The 18,112-nt window shown below is 37.5% G+C and overlaps 1 protein-coding gene across 6 annotated transcripts in view; it reads right to left on the reverse strand.

Moving 5' to 3' along the window:
* Positions 1-10,642: 10,642 nt before the first annotated feature.
* The window catches only part of LOC109407731 (guanine nucleotide exchange factor DBS), a 561,022-nt gene continuing 553,552 nt past the window's right edge, over positions 10,643-18,112 (reverse strand). For all 6 annotated transcript variants that reach the window (XM_062854437.1, XM_062854440.1, XM_062854439.1 and 3 more), the window contains 3 exons: positions 12,771-13,095; positions 12,576-12,702; positions 10,643-12,509 (listed from right to left, as the gene is read on the reverse strand). In XM_062854437.1, the coding sequence (XP_062710421.1) occupies positions 12,403-12,509; positions 12,576-12,702; positions 12,771-13,095 (559 nt within the window). In that variant the 3' untranslated portion in view covers positions 10,643-12,402. The remainder of the gene's footprint in view (positions 12,510-12,575; positions 12,703-12,770; positions 13,096-18,112) is intronic.

The following is an 18,112-nucleotide window of genomic DNA, read 5'->3' on the forward strand; positions in this document are numbered from 1 at the left end:
CTTCTGGTATGCATCCTGCGATTGCTTAACTGATTTTTTCCAGGACTTCATTCTGGATTTCCTCCATATAAGTCGTCTTAGATTGCCTCAGTTCCATTAGATATTATAGCATATGCCTTTTTCAATGCAAGCCGATTTTACTCTGTCACAGAGCCGCTTGAAGTTGTTTGATATCTTGTACCGACTTTTCGAACCCTCTAAGCAGGATACCCTCTTCGAATGAGTGTAATCAGTTTCGTACTTTTTAATTCCGCCCTAATTGCTTCTTTGACAGATACGCGTATTTCGACTAACACTTGTAATCTTCCTCAGTGGATAACTGACACTGAGGAAGACTACAAGTGGTAGTCGAAATACGCGTATCTGTCAAAGGAGCAATTAGGGTGGAATTAAAAAGTTCGAAACTGATTACTCTCATTTGATTTGATATGTTTTCACAAATCAATATGCCACGATATTGACGTTTTTATGAATTTCTAGACTCTACTGCAATTTCGTTTTAGTGAGATACAATTTGCACACTCACTAATATTAGTAGGCGTGTGCATCTAAATACTTGACATTCTACCAAAACCGAGATCAAAACAAGGGAGACGAGCTCACATACGACCTGCGCCGAATCTTGTTTTTTTCGGACAGATTGCGTGTAAGGAATAGTTTTCTATATTCACTAGGATTAACTGGAGATTTTTATAGAATTTTATCCGGGATTTCATCTTTCGATTGCTCTAAAAATGCAATCTTGATTTTCTTCAGTAATTCCTACTAGCAAGCATCCCTAATGGATTTCTTCTGAGAAATCGTCAGGAAATAATTAAGAACTTCCTTTAGGTGAATTAGGAGTTAAGCCTTTCAGAAATCGGTTTCTCTAGGAAAAAGGAGTCTTGGATCTTGAAAAACGATCTGGGGACTTCTCCAGCAACTCTTGAAGAATTCCCAGAAGAAATTAAGGATTCCCAAATTCCATCAATTCTGAAAGTATCCCTCGAGGAACAGTTGGATAATTTCTTGCAAGAACTTATACAGGTTTCCTAGAAGGAATTTCTCAAGGTTTCCCACTGAGTAGCTCTCGCTGAGACCGTCCCACTATTTACACCATGTCTTCACAAATGTTTAAGGTGGCGATTTTCTGAAAGTCCTCCCCAAAAAAGTAAGGAAAATGCATTTGGTTAATCAAATTGGTGAACCCCCCGTTAGTTAGAGCCACAAGCATTTTGGTGAACCCCCCTATTTTGGTCAATTGTTGGCTCATATAAACCGTTATAACTCAAAAGTTTCGCCAGAAACCACTTTAAAACTATAGGTTGTTGGAAAGAGAAAAGATAGAGGTACTCTTTGCAGTTATAAAAAGTTTAGTCGGCCATATTGATTTCGGCCGCCATCTTGAATTTATGTACCAAAACATTTTTTTCACAATGTTGGCAACCACCGATTTTCAAATTTCTTGCGTCAATCGAAAGCGGGGACATTTTTACACAACATATCAAAAATTCAGAGATGTATCTTTTTCCTATCAAAAGTTATCTGCACTTTTGTAAATCATGACACGTTTTCTCCATACATTTCCATGCGCACTGGCAATGACACGCAACAGCATCAAAGTTGGCGCCTGCTTGTATACACAAACGCACCTGCAGCAAAATTAGGGCAAATCGGAGGATCGTTCTCTTTTTTAACTGTTTCTCAACGATGCGGGCATTGCATTTTAAACTTTTTTGGTTTTTTGAAAAGCTGAAACTTTCAACTTTTCAGTAGTGGATTCAGATTTAGAATAAATGTTCGTAAACACTGTGAAATAACGCTGCATTTATGTAAACAATCGGCACCTGGCCCAGTACGCAAAAGTGGCATGATTCACAAAAGTGCAGATAACTTTTGATAGGAAAAAGATACATCTCTAAATTTTTGATATGTTGTGTAAAAATGTCCCCGTTTTCGATTGACGCAAAAATTTTGAAAATCGGTGGTTGCCAACATGGTGAAAAAACAGTTTTGGTATAAAAATCCAAGATGGCGGCCAAAATCAATATGACCGACCCAACTTTTTATAACTGTAAATAGTAGCCCTATCTTCTCTCTTTTCAACAACCTATAGTTTTTAGGTGATTTCTGGCGAAACTTTCGAGTTATAACGGTTTAAATGAACCAACAATTGACAAAAATCAAGGGGTCCGCCAAAATGCTTGTGACTCTAACTAACGAGGGGTCCACCAATTTGATTAACCAAATGCATTTTCCTTACTTTTTTGGGGAGGACTTTCAGAAAATCGCCACCTTAAACATTTTCTATACAGAATATCAGGAGGACTCCCTGAAAAAACTTCTGCAGGATTTGAGGAAAGAATTCTTGTAAGATTATTAGACTAAACTTCTGAGAGATTCCCAAGGAAAGCAGTAAGAAATCGGGGAGAATCATTATTATTATATTATCTTTATTAGCAAGATTTTCAGCCCAAGGCTGGTTCATATAGTTATTATGGGTAAATAACAAAGATGAAAGATAGAATCCTCTTGGAAAATCTCTTGGAAGTATTAATAGTAAAAATTCCAGTAGGTGTTTCTACTGCGCATAAATACCAAAACAAAGTCCTGTAGGAATCCTTTGAAGAAATTTTTGGATGGAGGGCATTTCAGGGTAAAATATCGTAAGAAACTCTTTAAAGAATTCAAGAAAGAACTTCTGATGAACATTTAGAAAAAATGTGGAAGGAATCTCAGAAAGAAATTCTGGAGGAACCCCAGAATGAACCACTAATCTAATCTAATATAATCTAATCTAACACATACGCAGCCAGTACAAGAAAGCATCCTGGAAAATAATCGGGTTAGATTACGCCCGATTATTTTTCTTGTCAATATTGATGCTTGCAGCATATCAAAGATATGATACAAGCGTCAAAGCGGCCAGGCCTACTGCGTAGCGTTTACCGCAGAGATGATTCTTTGAAATGATTCGATTTCCATAAACTTTCGTTTAACATCGATTCACTTCTCGAATCTACAGGGGAGGAAGGATGCGTGGACATACCGTACCAAACGCTCCGATATTTGTTAAAAATATAGTTGAATAATATATATTATAATATGATAAGAAGCATGAAACATTCTCACCAAGTATTTCGATGTACATCCATGTCACGGTCTATTTTGATTGCTCCAACGACGTCCAACGGCTTCATGTTCTTCATGTTGATTGTTTGATAACAGATAACTGCTCCATATGCAATCACAATTATTACTGCCTATCCGGTGGCAGTTTTGCATCAACTGCAGAAATCCTTTCGGACGAGGGATGCCATTTTCGGTACGACCCCGGTGGCAGAGCATGTACGACACACACAACGCGGGAGAAAAAATCACTTCTTCCAAACCGAACACCACCTCCTGCGGGGGTTTCGGAGGACGACGCGGCTAGTTTCGCATCTACGGAACTAGTTTCCTTCATTATTCTTTCGGAAAAATATTCATGAAACTCGAACACCTCACTGTATCGAACACCATTTCGCGTTAATCCATTCGCTCGTCATCATACGGCCCTCACGCATCGCACTTCATCAAACGAAAATCGAACCACACGTGAACTTTTATCAGGCTGATCCATAATTCTTCTTTCTTATCACATTCGATGCAACAACAATTCACTCGCGACGGAAGTCCGGGTGGCGAAGCCCCAGTCAAACCATTAGCCAAATCACGAAACACGGGAACTCGGAAAATTATGCGACGAGCAAAAACAAAACACGACCGTCCTCCCAGAACCCCAGAATGAACCACTGGAGAAAAAAATTCTGGATGGATTTCAGAAAGTAATCTTGAAAGAATTCCCACAGGAAAATCTGAAGAAACGGAGAAACTCCTATATTTCAAAAGTAAAATCTTGGTGAATCTCCAAAGCAACTCTTGGATGAATTTCAACAGGATGTCTAGGATAAATTCCAGAATGATTTGTTTAGCCCACCTTGTGCATTAGGGCCATGCTAGACCCAAACCGTACACTACGTTAGCGAACTGTTCCAAACATAATGCATAAGAAATAAATTCCAATTCCTGGTGGTACAGTAAAACCTCCATGAGTCGATATTGAAGGGACCATCGACTCAAGGAAATATCGAGTAGTGGAACAAAAATCCTTTGGGAAGCTTTTTGGGGGGACCATCATAGTAACCCAGAAATTATTTTTCAGTATGGAAAAAATTACCTCCATGAGTCGATATCGAATCAAGGAACATCGACTCATGGAGGTTCGACTGTATATTTAAAGGGATTCCCAAAGAAACTCCCGTAGAAATTCAAAAAGAGAGATCTAGGTTGATCCGAGAAGGAATTTCTGAAGAAATTATAAGGGGCAGAACCAAACATTCTTATCGAATTCCAAAAGATAAACAAGCGGCATGGTACAAGGTAATCTAGAAAAATTCTGGAGGAACTTCTTGAGAAGTTCAATATTCTGGAAAATTTATAAGTGATTGCTTAGAAAATATCCTGTAGATTTCCTAAAAGTACATATCCTAGACGAAACTTTTATAGGAAGTAAACATATCCTTTTTTGTCAGGGTATCGAAATTACGTTCCTGGAGATTAATCGTACCTGGATGGATGTCTTCAAATTTTGAATATTTTAAAACGCGATCCGGGTACTGGAACTGTAATATGCGTCATTCATGCTTTCAACGAGAACAAATTTCCAAAAATGTAGTCACAAATGTAATGAAAACCTCTTGTCGACGTCACAGTCAGAAAACTGTAATTTGAACTGTGCAACCAAGGTGTGCTAAAAGACATCAAAAAACAATCAAATCTTATAGCAACTGCATATTTTTACTTTTGGAATGTGTTCTACGGTAAAACTTCTAATTCATATCAAAACGGTGCAAAATATTTTGTCAAAGAAAATTATTCCGTTTTTATCACTATTCCGTTTTTGTCAACTGAAAATCGCGGTCCGTGTTGATAAAAACGGAACATACCTGTATGTCGTTTGGGATTACACCCAAACCTTATTTTACGTCCACTATTGGCTTAGCGAAAAAAATTTCTAACGACAAAATAATGATCAAAATACACATTTTTATATTTTTGTACACTTCTCACAATCACAAGATGTTTAAAAAAATATAAAACTGTTGAGTTTGCTCATTGTCTTAGCGGTAGAATTTTTTGTCGCTTACCCTAGCATGGACGTAAAAAAAGGACGAGGTGTACTTCAGAAGGCCTTTCGGCAAGTCTTTAAATATTTGTTTTAGGTTTTTTTTTCTCATGGTTGTTCTTTTTTTATAATAGTCATCTTGGTGCTCCTTCTGGGAATTTTTCAATTTTTTTTATGGGAATTCTTCATCTTCAGATCCTTGTTGAATTGCTCCAGATTATTTTTTTTTGGAATTTGTCCAAATGATCCATCTGTTCTTTTTTCGATTTCTTCTGAACTTTCTTCTCGAATACCTACCTCCAGTACACATATAAAAAAACGTCTAAATTTCTATGACATATGGTGCACATAATTGCAGCGATGGATTCCATAGAAGTTGACATGATATGACGTGTATACTTTATAAAATATGTAAATTTCCGTTCTATGTCATGTAATTCAGCATTAGAGCAGTTCAGATTTTAAACCTGTAAAAAAGCCAAGGTCCCATATGTTCATTACAGTCATTATTCATTAAGACAATATTGTCAGATGAATTATACTATACTATACTATATATTACTGTCGAACCTCCATGAATCGATGTCCCTTGACTCGATATCGACTCATGGAGGTAATTTTTCCATACTGAAAAATAATTTCTGGATTACTATGATGGTCCCTCCAAAATGTCTCCAAAAGGATTTCTGTTCCACTACTCGATATTTCCATGAGTCGATGGTCCCTTCAATATCGACTCATGGAGGTTTTATTGTACAATCCTTGATGCAAAACTATAGTCCTGTCATTTCGGTTGTAATTTAATAGTGGCCCAAAAGCAAAACAGGTTTATATGGGAATTGCTATGGAGAATTTTCATAAAAGGTTGTCCGCGCTGTAGAGCATTGTTAAAAGGATGAAGTCATAGGGTCAAAATCAAATTGAATTCTCCAAATCTCAATGATAAAATGATAAATCACCGTCGATATAAATTCGGGGTGGTGGGTGATTCTTCCCTGGAGCCCTTTGCCCTCATATACTTTGTCTTCGACACATTAATGACTAATCGCCTGGCTTCACTCTTTAGTCGGATGTACGTTTCCACCATCGTCTCAAATTTACGAGCAATAATATCAATACCATCAGCGAAACTAAGCAGCTGTACGGACTTCGTGAAAATCGTTCCACGCGTGTTTATCCCCGCTCTCCTAATTACACCCTCTAAAGCAATGTTGAACAGCAAGCACGAAAGACCATCATCTTGCCGTAAGGGGGCGTCCATAAATGACGTAGCTTTTTTGAGCGATTTTTAATCCCCCCCTCTCCCCTCGTAGCATTTCGTCACAAATTCAAACACCCCCCTCTATAAATGACATAGCTTGTTAAACAACCCCCCCCCTTAACAAAATTTTCATGTAAAAAAAATCGAACTTAGCTCTAATTTCAATTTTAACTTGTATGCTAATAGAATATTATGAAAAAAACAACAATAGCAAGAAACATTGCCGACTGCCAGGTTCAGACCGCCGACATCAAGACCATAGGTGCAACCTGTGGAGATTATCACCAAAGCTATTTAATGACTCAATAAACAGGGTGGCCACCCAGTCGGGAATTTCGGGAAAACCGGGAAAAGCTCGGGAATTTGAAACCACCGGGAAAAAGTCGGGAAAACCTCGGAAATTGTTGCTAGCCACCGGGAATTTCCAACATTCGGGCGACTTCTAAAATGTATACTGTCTCCAGAAGCATAAAGACGAGAATCTGTGAGATATGCAGTCAAAAACGTTGAGCGAACTGGCTGTTTTCTTGAAAATTAATATCTTGTCTCCGAGTAATGACAATTAAAGTTAATCATAGTGATGTTACCTAACACCACAATTTGAATAATTCAAAAGATATTCTAAAGAACATCCTGGTGGAAAGACTGGTTGAGACAAATAAAAATATTTATAAATTCATATGACCCTTCTGCATTTCAGGATACATGTTCAGTTCTATTAAAGTTCTATAAAACAAAAAATATAACTTCTTTCTGAAAAAAGTCCTGGTACAATCCTTATGAGAATATTTGTTATAGCGTATGAGTGAAAAGTCTTTGAGAGATTCGGATAGGATGCTGATCAAATTTTTGATTGATTTCTTGAAATAATTGCTCCAAGAAATTCTTGATGTAATGCCAGAAGAAATTCAAATTATTATTTTTTTAATCTGGATGAGTGATTCTGGTTAAAACATTCTTACAATTTATAAATAAATTAGTGAAAAACATTTGGAAGAATATAAGAATCAAAAGCACGCCTTGTTCATTAAAGTATTTCTAACAATTTGTTTGGAACATTTCTGTAGTTTTTCATTAAGTTCTCTGATGTATTCTTTTGTTGAACTGGTGAAAAAAAGTGTTCGGAGAAAACTGGAGTAAGTTGTTTGAAAAATCCCTTTTTGTGAAGCTATATCATTAATTCATGGTGAAACTCTTGGTCCACGAAATTCTGGGAATTTTGGGGAATTCCCAAATAATTGATCTGTCTCTAAATTTAGAGGAAAATACTTTCAGGAATTTCTGGAGATATTCCTAACATATCTAAAGATGTGTTCAGAAAATCAATCTCTTAGAATTTCATATTGCAAACGCTGATGAAATAACTGAATGCTAGACAATTTCAGACAATATTCAAGATTTCTTTGATCTCTTAAATTTTTCCTAAAACCTACGATTTCAGCCTAAGAAACCTATCTGACTCTCTGCAGTAGCCATTAACGCTATCATTAGTTCGCCACTGGTTTTCCAGTGAAATAACTTAAGAACGATCATCAAAAATACTACACGTATTTCTCTAGAAAATTTCCCTATTTTAAATTGTTTCAAGACTTCTTTCACGAGTAACCTTTCCATGTAGTTCACCAGAAGTTCATCTAGGATGTTTTTTTTTCTGGGCATTCTGTTATTGCTTATTAGTACTCAAATGTACTTACCAAGTATTTTTTGGAAGAGACTTTTGGAATAATACTAAGAAATCCACCTATTATTAGATACGTACAACAAATCCTACATGCATAGTGTTTTCTCTAGGAATTTCGACCCCCAGGATTATCCTCTTTGTTTTCTTTTATAACTGCATAATTTGTACTAGTAGGTTATCTACGATTTTAACGAATCTCTAATGAAGTTGTTGCTACTTCAATGCCCATCATTACATACGAGACAAACAGATCCAACAATACACGACGACTTAACTAAATGTTTAGTAAATTAGTTATAAACTTATTTTAAGGGTCATATGAATACTATGTAAAATCCAAGGATTTGAAAATATTCAATATTAAATCTCTTAAATTTTTCTTAGGAGGTTACGTTTAATTTTCACTGTGTATCATATTTCAGAATCGGGAAAATCTTCAAAATGCTACCGGGAAAACCGGGAAAAACTCGGGAATTTTATTTGCCGCTCTGAGTGGCCACCCTGAATAAACCATCCATCGTTCTGCTACCATATGAGCCTAGACGTTCTTCCGAAGATATTAGTTTGTTCACTAATAAATCTATTAAGAATATCGAATTGATTTCATTTGAATAAAATTCACCACGACATTCGAAGGACCCTGCAGGAGTTTCTTCTAAAATTCTTACAGCAGTTCATTTTGGAAATCCTAGAGAAGTTTATTTTGGGATTCCCATTTTTGAGAATGTCTCCCTTTTTAGTTCCTCCAGCACTTCCTTCTGGGATTTCTTCAAGGATTTTTTTTGTATTCCATTAGAAAATTCCTCTTTATTGTATTCTTTCAGGGGTTCCTTCAAAGATCCCTCCAATAATTCATTCCAGAGTTCCTTCTTAGATTCCTCCAAAAGCTCCTTCTGAGATATCTCCAGGAGTTTTTTTTTCTAAGGTTTTTCTAAAAGTTTATCCATGGTTTCCTTCAGGAGTTCTTCCAAGGTTTTATCTCCTCTCTTCGATCAGCAGTTTCTTTAGACATCTCTACAGGGATTTTAACCGGAATTTCTTTTGAGATTCCATCAGAACTTCTTTCTGTGTTTCTTAAAAAAGTTCCTTTCGGGATTCCTCCAGGAGTTCCTTCTTGGCTTCCTTCAGGAATTCACTCAGATATACATTCCAAGATCTCGGTAGATAACCCCTCCGGTATTCTTTCAAAACCCTCCCAGGAGTTACTTCTGTGATCCTTTTTGGATTCCAGAAGTTATATCCTGATAATCTTTTGTGATTCCCCAAAAGTTATTTTCGGGATTGCTTCAGAAATTCCTTACGGGATTCTTTCAATTATTTATTCCGTGCTTTCTTCAGAAATTAAACCAGGAGTTCCTTCTGACAATCTACAAATATCTCCATATAAGATTCTTCCAGAAGTTTATTCAAGGTTTCTCCGAAAGCTTCATCTAAATTGCTCCAGGTACTCCTCACGGAATTTCTTTTGAAATTTCTCTTTTTCCTTTCATGATTGTTCCAGGAGTTCCTTCTGAAATTCTTCTGGAAGTTCCTTCAAGGATTTCTTCTGAGATTCCTCCAGATCCTTTTGAAATGTTTTCAGTAGTTTTTTTCTTTCTGGGATTCCCAGTAGGAATTTCTGTGGAAATGTTATCCTTCTCCTGTTTGGGAAACCTATGAAGAACACAATGAGAAATTCCTTACAAAGTTGCTAGAGGAGTTCCTTAAGAAATTTTTGGATGAATTATTCAAGGAAGTCCTGTAGAAACTATATAAGGAACTTTTGGAATCTTGCCGTAATGCCAAAAGCTTAGAAAAATTTTGCTTTGAAACCTTAGCGGCGTGCAGTGCCCTCTATATCAAGCAGCAAACTATTGGTCTTGAGAAGCATTTCAGCGAAATTGATTTTTGTCTGCAAACACAATATATTATTATTTACGCACTGGATAATAATACTTAATGCAAGTAAAAAGTTTATTAATTATGAGTTTTTTTCTATAGGCCTAGTAGAAAGCTACGTAGCATATCACAAACCCCTACCCCCCTATCGTCGCACTTCGTCACAAAATCACAAACACCCCCCTCCCCCCTAAAAAGCTACGTCATTTATGGACGACCCCTAACCCTCTGCGAGATTCGAAGGGGCTCGAGAGTGTCCCTGATACTCGAACTACGCACATCACTCGATCCATCGTCACCTTGATCAATCGTATCAGTTTATCCGGGAATCCGTATTCGTGCATAATCTGCCATAGCTGTTCTCGATCGATTGTATCATACGCCGATTTAAAATCGATGAACAAGTGATGTGTGGGCACGTTGTATTCGCGGCATTTCCTGGCAACACCTGGTGGATGGCGAACATCTGGTCCGTTGTAGCGCGTTCGCCCATGAATCCAGCCCCACGAACTCTCTTGCAATCGGTGATAGACGGTGGCATAAAATTTGAGGGAGTATCTTGTAGGCAGCGCTCAGAGATGTGATCGCGTGGTAGCTCCCGCAGTCCAACTCGTGGCCCTTTTTGTAAACAATTTCGAGGGAACGGTCATCATTGTCTAACTGGAAAAGGTCAAAGTTTATTGTTTCGTTACAATTTATTGAACAAACATTGTTCTCGTAGTACTTTACTGTTAATTTGATTAACCACAGCTGATTGCAATAACTTTTTTCGATACTTTTTACAAGCAAATTCTTACTTTGTTTCTCTGTATAATGTATGTAATATTGATTCATTCCAATACAAATATTGCCACTTAGTTTCCTTAGCAGTTATAGCGGTTATTTTCACATGCAACTCAGAACCGCTCCGAATTGCATGATTTCAAATGTTTTATGTTCTGTGTAAACCAGTTTTTTCATTACCAACGAGCCAATATGCACGATTGTATTTGTATGTAGACTCTAAAAACTAATTGTTAACAAGTACATGGTAAAAAAGTACAGCGTTTTTGTCCAAAAATTTTCACATTTGCTAAAATGACAAAACCATTTTCCACACCTGTTTGCTTCCAAAATGCATCGCGGAAAAAACGTGTTAAGGTACGAATACAATTTTTTTCTCAACGAGTCTAACAAAAAGTTCCATTTTCCGAGGCACAATCACAAAACTCAGATATTGTTTTAGAACTAGAACCGTTGACAGATTTACAAACGAAACTTCACCCACAGTTTCCTTTTCGCTTCGCATTTTTTTTTTGCTGGGCGTAATCTGTGCGCCGCATTGCGAAGAAAAAGGAAAGAGGTAAATAAGGTACAACTGATGAACTACAAACAAATAAATCAACAAATATGGTAGGTATTCTCTTTAAGTGATGAATGAAAAACGTAAAATGAACTACTGAACTACATTCATCACGATTCGAGATGATACACAGTCTAACGAATAAATAAATAAGTTAAAAACTATGAGTCCTGAATTTCGCCTCCAACAGAATGGTCGAATGTTCAGGAAAAGGAAAGATTGTGTCATTTCAGATGGTTTCGTCACTGATCAGTTGATGATTCTGATTATTGTGCCTTGTTGTTTGCGTTAATGAGTTTCTACTCAAAGCCTGAACTGGTCGTACTTTGAAATTGAGAAAAACACTTTGTTCCTTTAGTCTTTCAATGATGAAACAGTAAAAGAACTGAGATTTTTTTTGATGTTAACAAAAATAAGACTAGATCATGGCTGCGAGTAGAAATTTGTCAGCGTGTTTACTTCATCCTTCAACTTGGATTGCTTCGGCGTTTACAGTCAGTTTTATTTTTTCTTGTTCTAATGCTTTGGTCTACTCTACGTTTCAACATTAACGATGCTTGATAAGGGCGAACTTGGGAATCGATATGCAAGCGTGTTTTTATTTGATTTTTCACGGACAAATGCTGGATTATGGTGAAGCGTTAAGCAAAGGGGACCAGTAGAAACATCAATCTCTTGGGAACACCCTAGAGTCTAGGAAAATATCTAAGAAAGACTACCGTACTTTTACACTTGGGAACTACTTTTTGTCAGTATTCGGACTTTTCCTGAACTCTACTCTACACGCCAGCGTTTTTAAATTTATTGCTAATCTCACAATTAAATCTAACACACGGCAATGAGTTTTTCTGTTATCCACCAACTTTCGCTTCTAAGAATTCTATGTAGGTTTGTTATCGGTGTATATTTTGGCTAGTACAACAGAGAGTCTCTAGTTTTGGTTTATAAACTGTTTGCTTGATATGATGATCCGGTGAATGTAAACTTGATGATAGTGGCGGTGAAAGTGATCTTCTAATAAATACACATGCAGTATGATTCAACAACAATTCTGACTTAAGAGCAAAATGTACAATCCCTGAACTCATCTATCTCTAATGTTCGTTCAGTTTGTCTTGGCTACGAGCACCACGAAGTCTGGACGACTTTCGGTTGATGGGTTCCAGGTACGCTGCGGGTGCCCATCCTTCGAGACTATTCCCTACAATTTGATAAATATATGACCATAGTTGCTCACTACATAATTCCCAACCTAAACCAAGCTTACCTATAACTTTCACAAACCACCACCCGGCACATCCGATTTTGAGCAGTTCCACGATATCTCCTTCCTTCATGGAAACCTCCGAGTTTCCCATTGCACAATAGTCCGCTAGCGATACGAACTTATGACCCTAGAAAAAAGCCGTTAAACCACAATTACACGTATCAGTTTCTGTCCCTTTCCCACCAAATTCCCTACCGGCAGAACGCCATCTTCCCCATGCGTGAACTCATCCTCACTGTTCGAGTAGTCCGAGCTCCAGGCATTCGTTTCCTGGTTGTCGTGTTCAGACGAAGAGGAGGAAATGCCTGTCGCACTCATCATGATGTTTTCCTCGTTCAGGTGCGATATCCGGGTGATGACATCCTGCTGTTGGCCCATTACTCCTGGGTGGTGCTGAATGTTACCGATTCCGGCGCCGCCATTGGTCGGTGGAGGCTGCTGTTGATCACAGCTGAGCGTCCGGTTGGGCGTCCCATGTATCGATGGCGGAAGGTCCCACGAGGCCGTGTGGCGAAGGGGTCTGTAGGGAAAAGAGGTGCGGGTTACGATGACCAGGAAAAAAAGGTAAAGTTCGACGTTATCTCTTATTATGGAACACCTGTTTCCCATGGTTGCTCTAAAGCAACTATGTTTCTTATGTGGAACGGTGAAGCTAAATTTGATGTATTGCCGTGAAAGCTAGTGCATTGAGCGAGCTGAAAAAGTTTAATTTTGTACAACTTTAAAGAGCTCCGCTAGAAGAGCGCTTCAGGCATAGAAGTACATATAGATTCAAAGGAAGTCATCCAAAATCTGCGCTGCCGTGACTCTTCTGTGACATGTGTATTCCTTGAAAGAATTCTTTGAGGACTTTTTGTAAGAACTACTGATGGAATCTCTGAAAAACTGCTGAAGGGATTCCTAAAGGAATCCCGGAAAAAATGTGGGCAATTTCTTGGGGAAATTACGAGAGGAATTTCTGAAGAAATTCCTACTCAAATCTAAAACAGTGGATAACTTCTTGAAGGATTTCTTGGAGAAAGAAAGGATCCAAGAAATACCTAAAAGAATCGCAGAGCAATCGATACCTGAACAAATCCGTGGATAAACTTCTAAAAGATTTCTTGGAGATAATTGTTAAAGAATCCTTGGATGACTTCTTGTGGAATTTCCAGGCTCCTGTATGCATCCCTTTAAATTTATCCATCCAATAGGATCCAATACATCCTGGAGGAATACATCTTTCAAGTAGAGTAAAGTGGGGCAAAAGTTCGAGTGGGGCAAGAGTTTCTTTTGAAGTTTTTGAGCTCAATTCAAATTATATTTTTCGGGTGTCAAGGTTGTTCGAACCCTTTTTTAAAAAGAGTCTTTCACTCCAAAAATTATGAAAATTGATCAATATTTCGAGAACTTATGACAAAATGTTGGTTGTCAATTTCTTGATTTTTGCTTTGGCTGACCAAGCCATGTGGGAAATTGTTGGTTTTTGATCAAAAAATTGTAACATGCGATGGCCCTTCCAACGCATGGAATGAAATTTTAATGAAATCGAATTCGATATTTTATTTTGGGGCGTTACTAGGTATATTTTGAAGATGCTCTAGCATGTATAACTTTTTTCAAAAAAGATTTGGAAATCGTATTTTACACATAGTGGGGCAAAAGTTCGAATTGTGGGGCAAAAGTTCGAGTCATGTGGCAACTTTAGGTATAAACCTAAAATTCTGCAAAATGTACATATTATCTCTAAGAGTGATGGAATTAGTGAGAAAATTCGATTAAAGTTGAAAAAAAATGTTGTTTTATCTGAATTTGGCGGAAAACTACTAATTTTTGTTGCAGTAAATTTAACCCTGATTTGGGTAAAATCCAAATCGAATTTTAAAGTGTATTCCAGTTCTAACATCAAATATTAAGTGGTTTCAGGTATTCCTATTACCAAAGTGTCAAAAGAGTGTGCTACGGTTAGCGAAATTCCACAAACACTAGATTCGAACTTTTGCCCCAGTGGTGGGGCAAGAGTTCGAATAAAACACACACATACAAAAAGTGCTGTAACTCAAAATTGAAAAGACATTTGGCGTAACTTTGTTCAGCAAAATTTTAGCTCATGGATGGTAGAATCACCACACGGTATTTATTTATTTTTATCTGCTTCGATCTTTCGAAATAGGTTGAATTATCAGCTAAGGTCGAACTTTTGCCCCACCTTACTCTAATTCGAAAAAATCTTCAAGTAATCCTGAATTCTTGGGTGCATCCCTGGCAGATGATGAAAGGATTTCTGAAAATTCTGTAGGAATCCCTAAATAAATTTTTGAAGAGATCCCGAGAGAAATTTCCGAAGGAATCACAAGTGTGATTTCTGGAGGAATCGCTGGATGAATTTCTGAAGTAAAACATAGAGGAATTCCTGGAGGAATCCAAGGAGAAATTCCTGAATGAGCTCCTAGAGCAATCCCTGGAAGAAATCTTGGAAGAATTCCTGGGTGAATTCCTGGAGGAAACCCTAGAGGAATCTGGGAGGAGTTCCTGGAGAAATTTCTGAAGAAAAAGTTCCTTGAAATTTTCCTGCAGGAATTTCTGGAAGAATTTCTGAAAGAATATTTGGAAGAATTTCTGGAAAAAATGCCTGGAGAATTTTTTGGAGGAATTCTGAGAGGAATCCCTGAAGGAATTCTTTTAGAATTACTGGGGGGTCTTTGGAGGAATTCCTGGAGAAATGCCATGCGTAAACGAATTTCAGGAATGAATGCCTGGAGGAATTCCTGGAAAAAATACCAGGCGAAATGCCTGTAGGAATATCTGAAGGAATCCCTAGAGTAATGCGGGGTAAAAGTTCGCACCTAACAGACTTCACAAAATAACTATTGAACGAAAAGAAAACAATATCGTTTTTCTTCGTTAAACGGGTCCCTATCATGTTGCCTTAAAACGTAGTACTAGATTTTTTCGCGTTCCTTTTGTAGTTTTAGTAATACAATTGTTAAAACAAGTACTCCAATGTGAACTTTTGCCCCATAGTGGGGGCAAAAGTTCGCATTATGCTGGGCAAAAGTTCGCACCTTGTACAGGGTAGTTTATTGGTGTGATGTTCATTTATTTTATGTTAATTCATGTTCATCTTTTCACTTTAGCAACGAAATCTGTTTCTTTCTGTTCTTAGCATTACGACCCAACTGGAATACGACCCGGTGTTCAGCTTTTGTATAGAGTGAATTTTATGAAGACTTCCACAACTATTAACTAAGAGCTGTCCTTTACAGCGTTACTGAAGTTGTCAAAACACATTGTGGGGTAATCATAGAGATACGTGTTGCACAAAATACACGAAAAAATAAATCAAATATGCAGCAAAACTGTTGAACGGGTTCGTTATCGAATCTTATCCCCGTCAGTATGATGATGAATTATAACTGGAAATTTACAAACTAAGCTACGGAAGACCCCGGTAAAGTAGATGAATATAAGACCTTCAGAAACATACGAAAAGACTCGACGAGGATGATGAAGAAAATGTTTTTCAGCCATTTTTCATTTATTGATTTAAATGCGTGAACATAATGTTTGCCTTACAATCAATCTTCTTACAAAACTAAATTCGGATCCTCTGCCGCAACGATTTCAGGGTGCATACTACGCATATTATGCATATATAGTAGTTTCTATACGAAATAATCATTGCTTCAAAGATTCTGTAATTATATTGATGTACTAGACTCAGAAATCTAGTGCGAACTTTTGCCCCACTGTCGAGGTTTTAACAATGTCCCTTTCTGCAAGAAGCACTAGTAGTTTATTGTTTATACGAGTGCACCTCGCGAACTACTATGGAATAACGATTCTCCGACATAAACAGGTTATGAGATTCTTCTCCTTCCTGTTACTACAAATTCTTATTCCAAAAGGTTCAAAAATTGTATCAAAACCCCTAAACACATTTTTTCGCATAACTCTGCCAAACCATAACGAAATCGTTCCAAATTTTTTTGACGAGTAGCTGACCTGATTATGTGTCGAACCCATACAGATTTGTTTGGGTTTTTAACTCGTGCTCAGAAAAAGACCCACTGCGAACTTTTGCCCCGTGCGAACTTTTGCCCCGCATCCCGGGTAGAGGTGAAGTACTGACGATCATAACGTGATATTGGTTTGATTGATATAAGAGATAAAAGATCTGAAAATAATATCTGAAAAATGTTCCTGGAACATCTGAACAATATCAAAATGTGATATTTCAAGATCAAACGAATAGTTTGCTGCTATTGGTTAGATCTTACAAGATCTAAATATGATCTGATGATGATGTTTCAGGAGTAAAATTTAGATATTATTTTGAGATCTTTTATCTCTTATATCAATCAAACCAATATCACATTTTGATCTCAATATCATAATATGCTATTATCGAGCTCTTTTCCTCTACCCGGGATTACTCTATGGAAATCCCTGGAAGAATGCCTGAAGTCTTGCCAGTAGGAATTCCAGAAGGAATCCCTGCATAAATTCTCGGGGGGAATCCCTTGAGAAATTCCTAGAGGAAGCTCTGGAGGAATCCCTAGAAAAATACTAAAAGAGATCCTGAAGGTATCCCTGAAGGGTTGTCTGGCATCCCTAGAGGGGCTTTTAAAGGAATTTCTAGAGGAAATTTTAGAGAACTCTCGGAGGAATCCCTGCAGGAATTCAAAGAAGAATACCTGGAGGAATTCCTAGATAAATTCCGGGAGGAACTTCTAGGTGAATTTTTGAAAGAATCCCTGGATAATTTATTAAATTCCTGAAGAAATTGTTATAGAAATTGCTGGAGGAATCCCTGGAGGAATTTCTTGAGGAGTCCCTTGAGGAATCCTGGAAAGAATTTCTAAAGAAATCTCAGTTTCTTTTCTGAAAAAATTAAGGAGGAATTACTAAAGATATCACAGAAAGAACTATGTGAGCAATTCTGAAGGAATCCTAAAGGTGCCATTAGACTGTTTGCTATGTTGACAAATATTTGGCCAAACAAGCCCAACAAATGACCAACACTTCGTGAATTATGGCAACCTTGGATAAATGTCGAACTACATTGACAAATATATTTGCCCGTCTAATGGACTCTTAAGAAGACCCAGGTAACCAATAAGCAGTTAAAATTGCTTTTAATTAGCACTATATGCGCCTTTACTGCAGATCATTAAATGCTAATATGCCGTATATGCGCCATAACTGCTAATTAAAAGCAGGTTTTGGCCCAATATACGGCTGATTTAATGCTTATCTTTCCTATCCCCGAAAAATCGAACATAAACAAAAATATTTCCCCTGCGCATTTCAGTCGCTTCATATTCTTCCCTTTCTATTTTTACTCACACTCTCCTGTTCGACTTTGGGACTGTTGTTTATTTTTGCAGTGCAGTTGTTTTTTGCAGTTGTTTTCTGCTATTCCCGCTGAAATTGGGATTCGATCCCACAATCCTCTGGCTGATGATGATGCTGAACCGCGCTACAGGATGAGCTATAAATGATCAGATAATGTGCGTTGATTTTTTGATCTATTAAAGGATTCAGTACCACACCGG

This window comes from Aedes albopictus, chromosome 2, assembly GCF_035046485.1.
Source record: "Aedes albopictus strain Foshan chromosome 2, AalbF5, whole genome shotgun sequence".
NCBI lineage: Eukaryota > Metazoa > Arthropoda > Insecta > Diptera > Culicidae > Aedes > Aedes albopictus.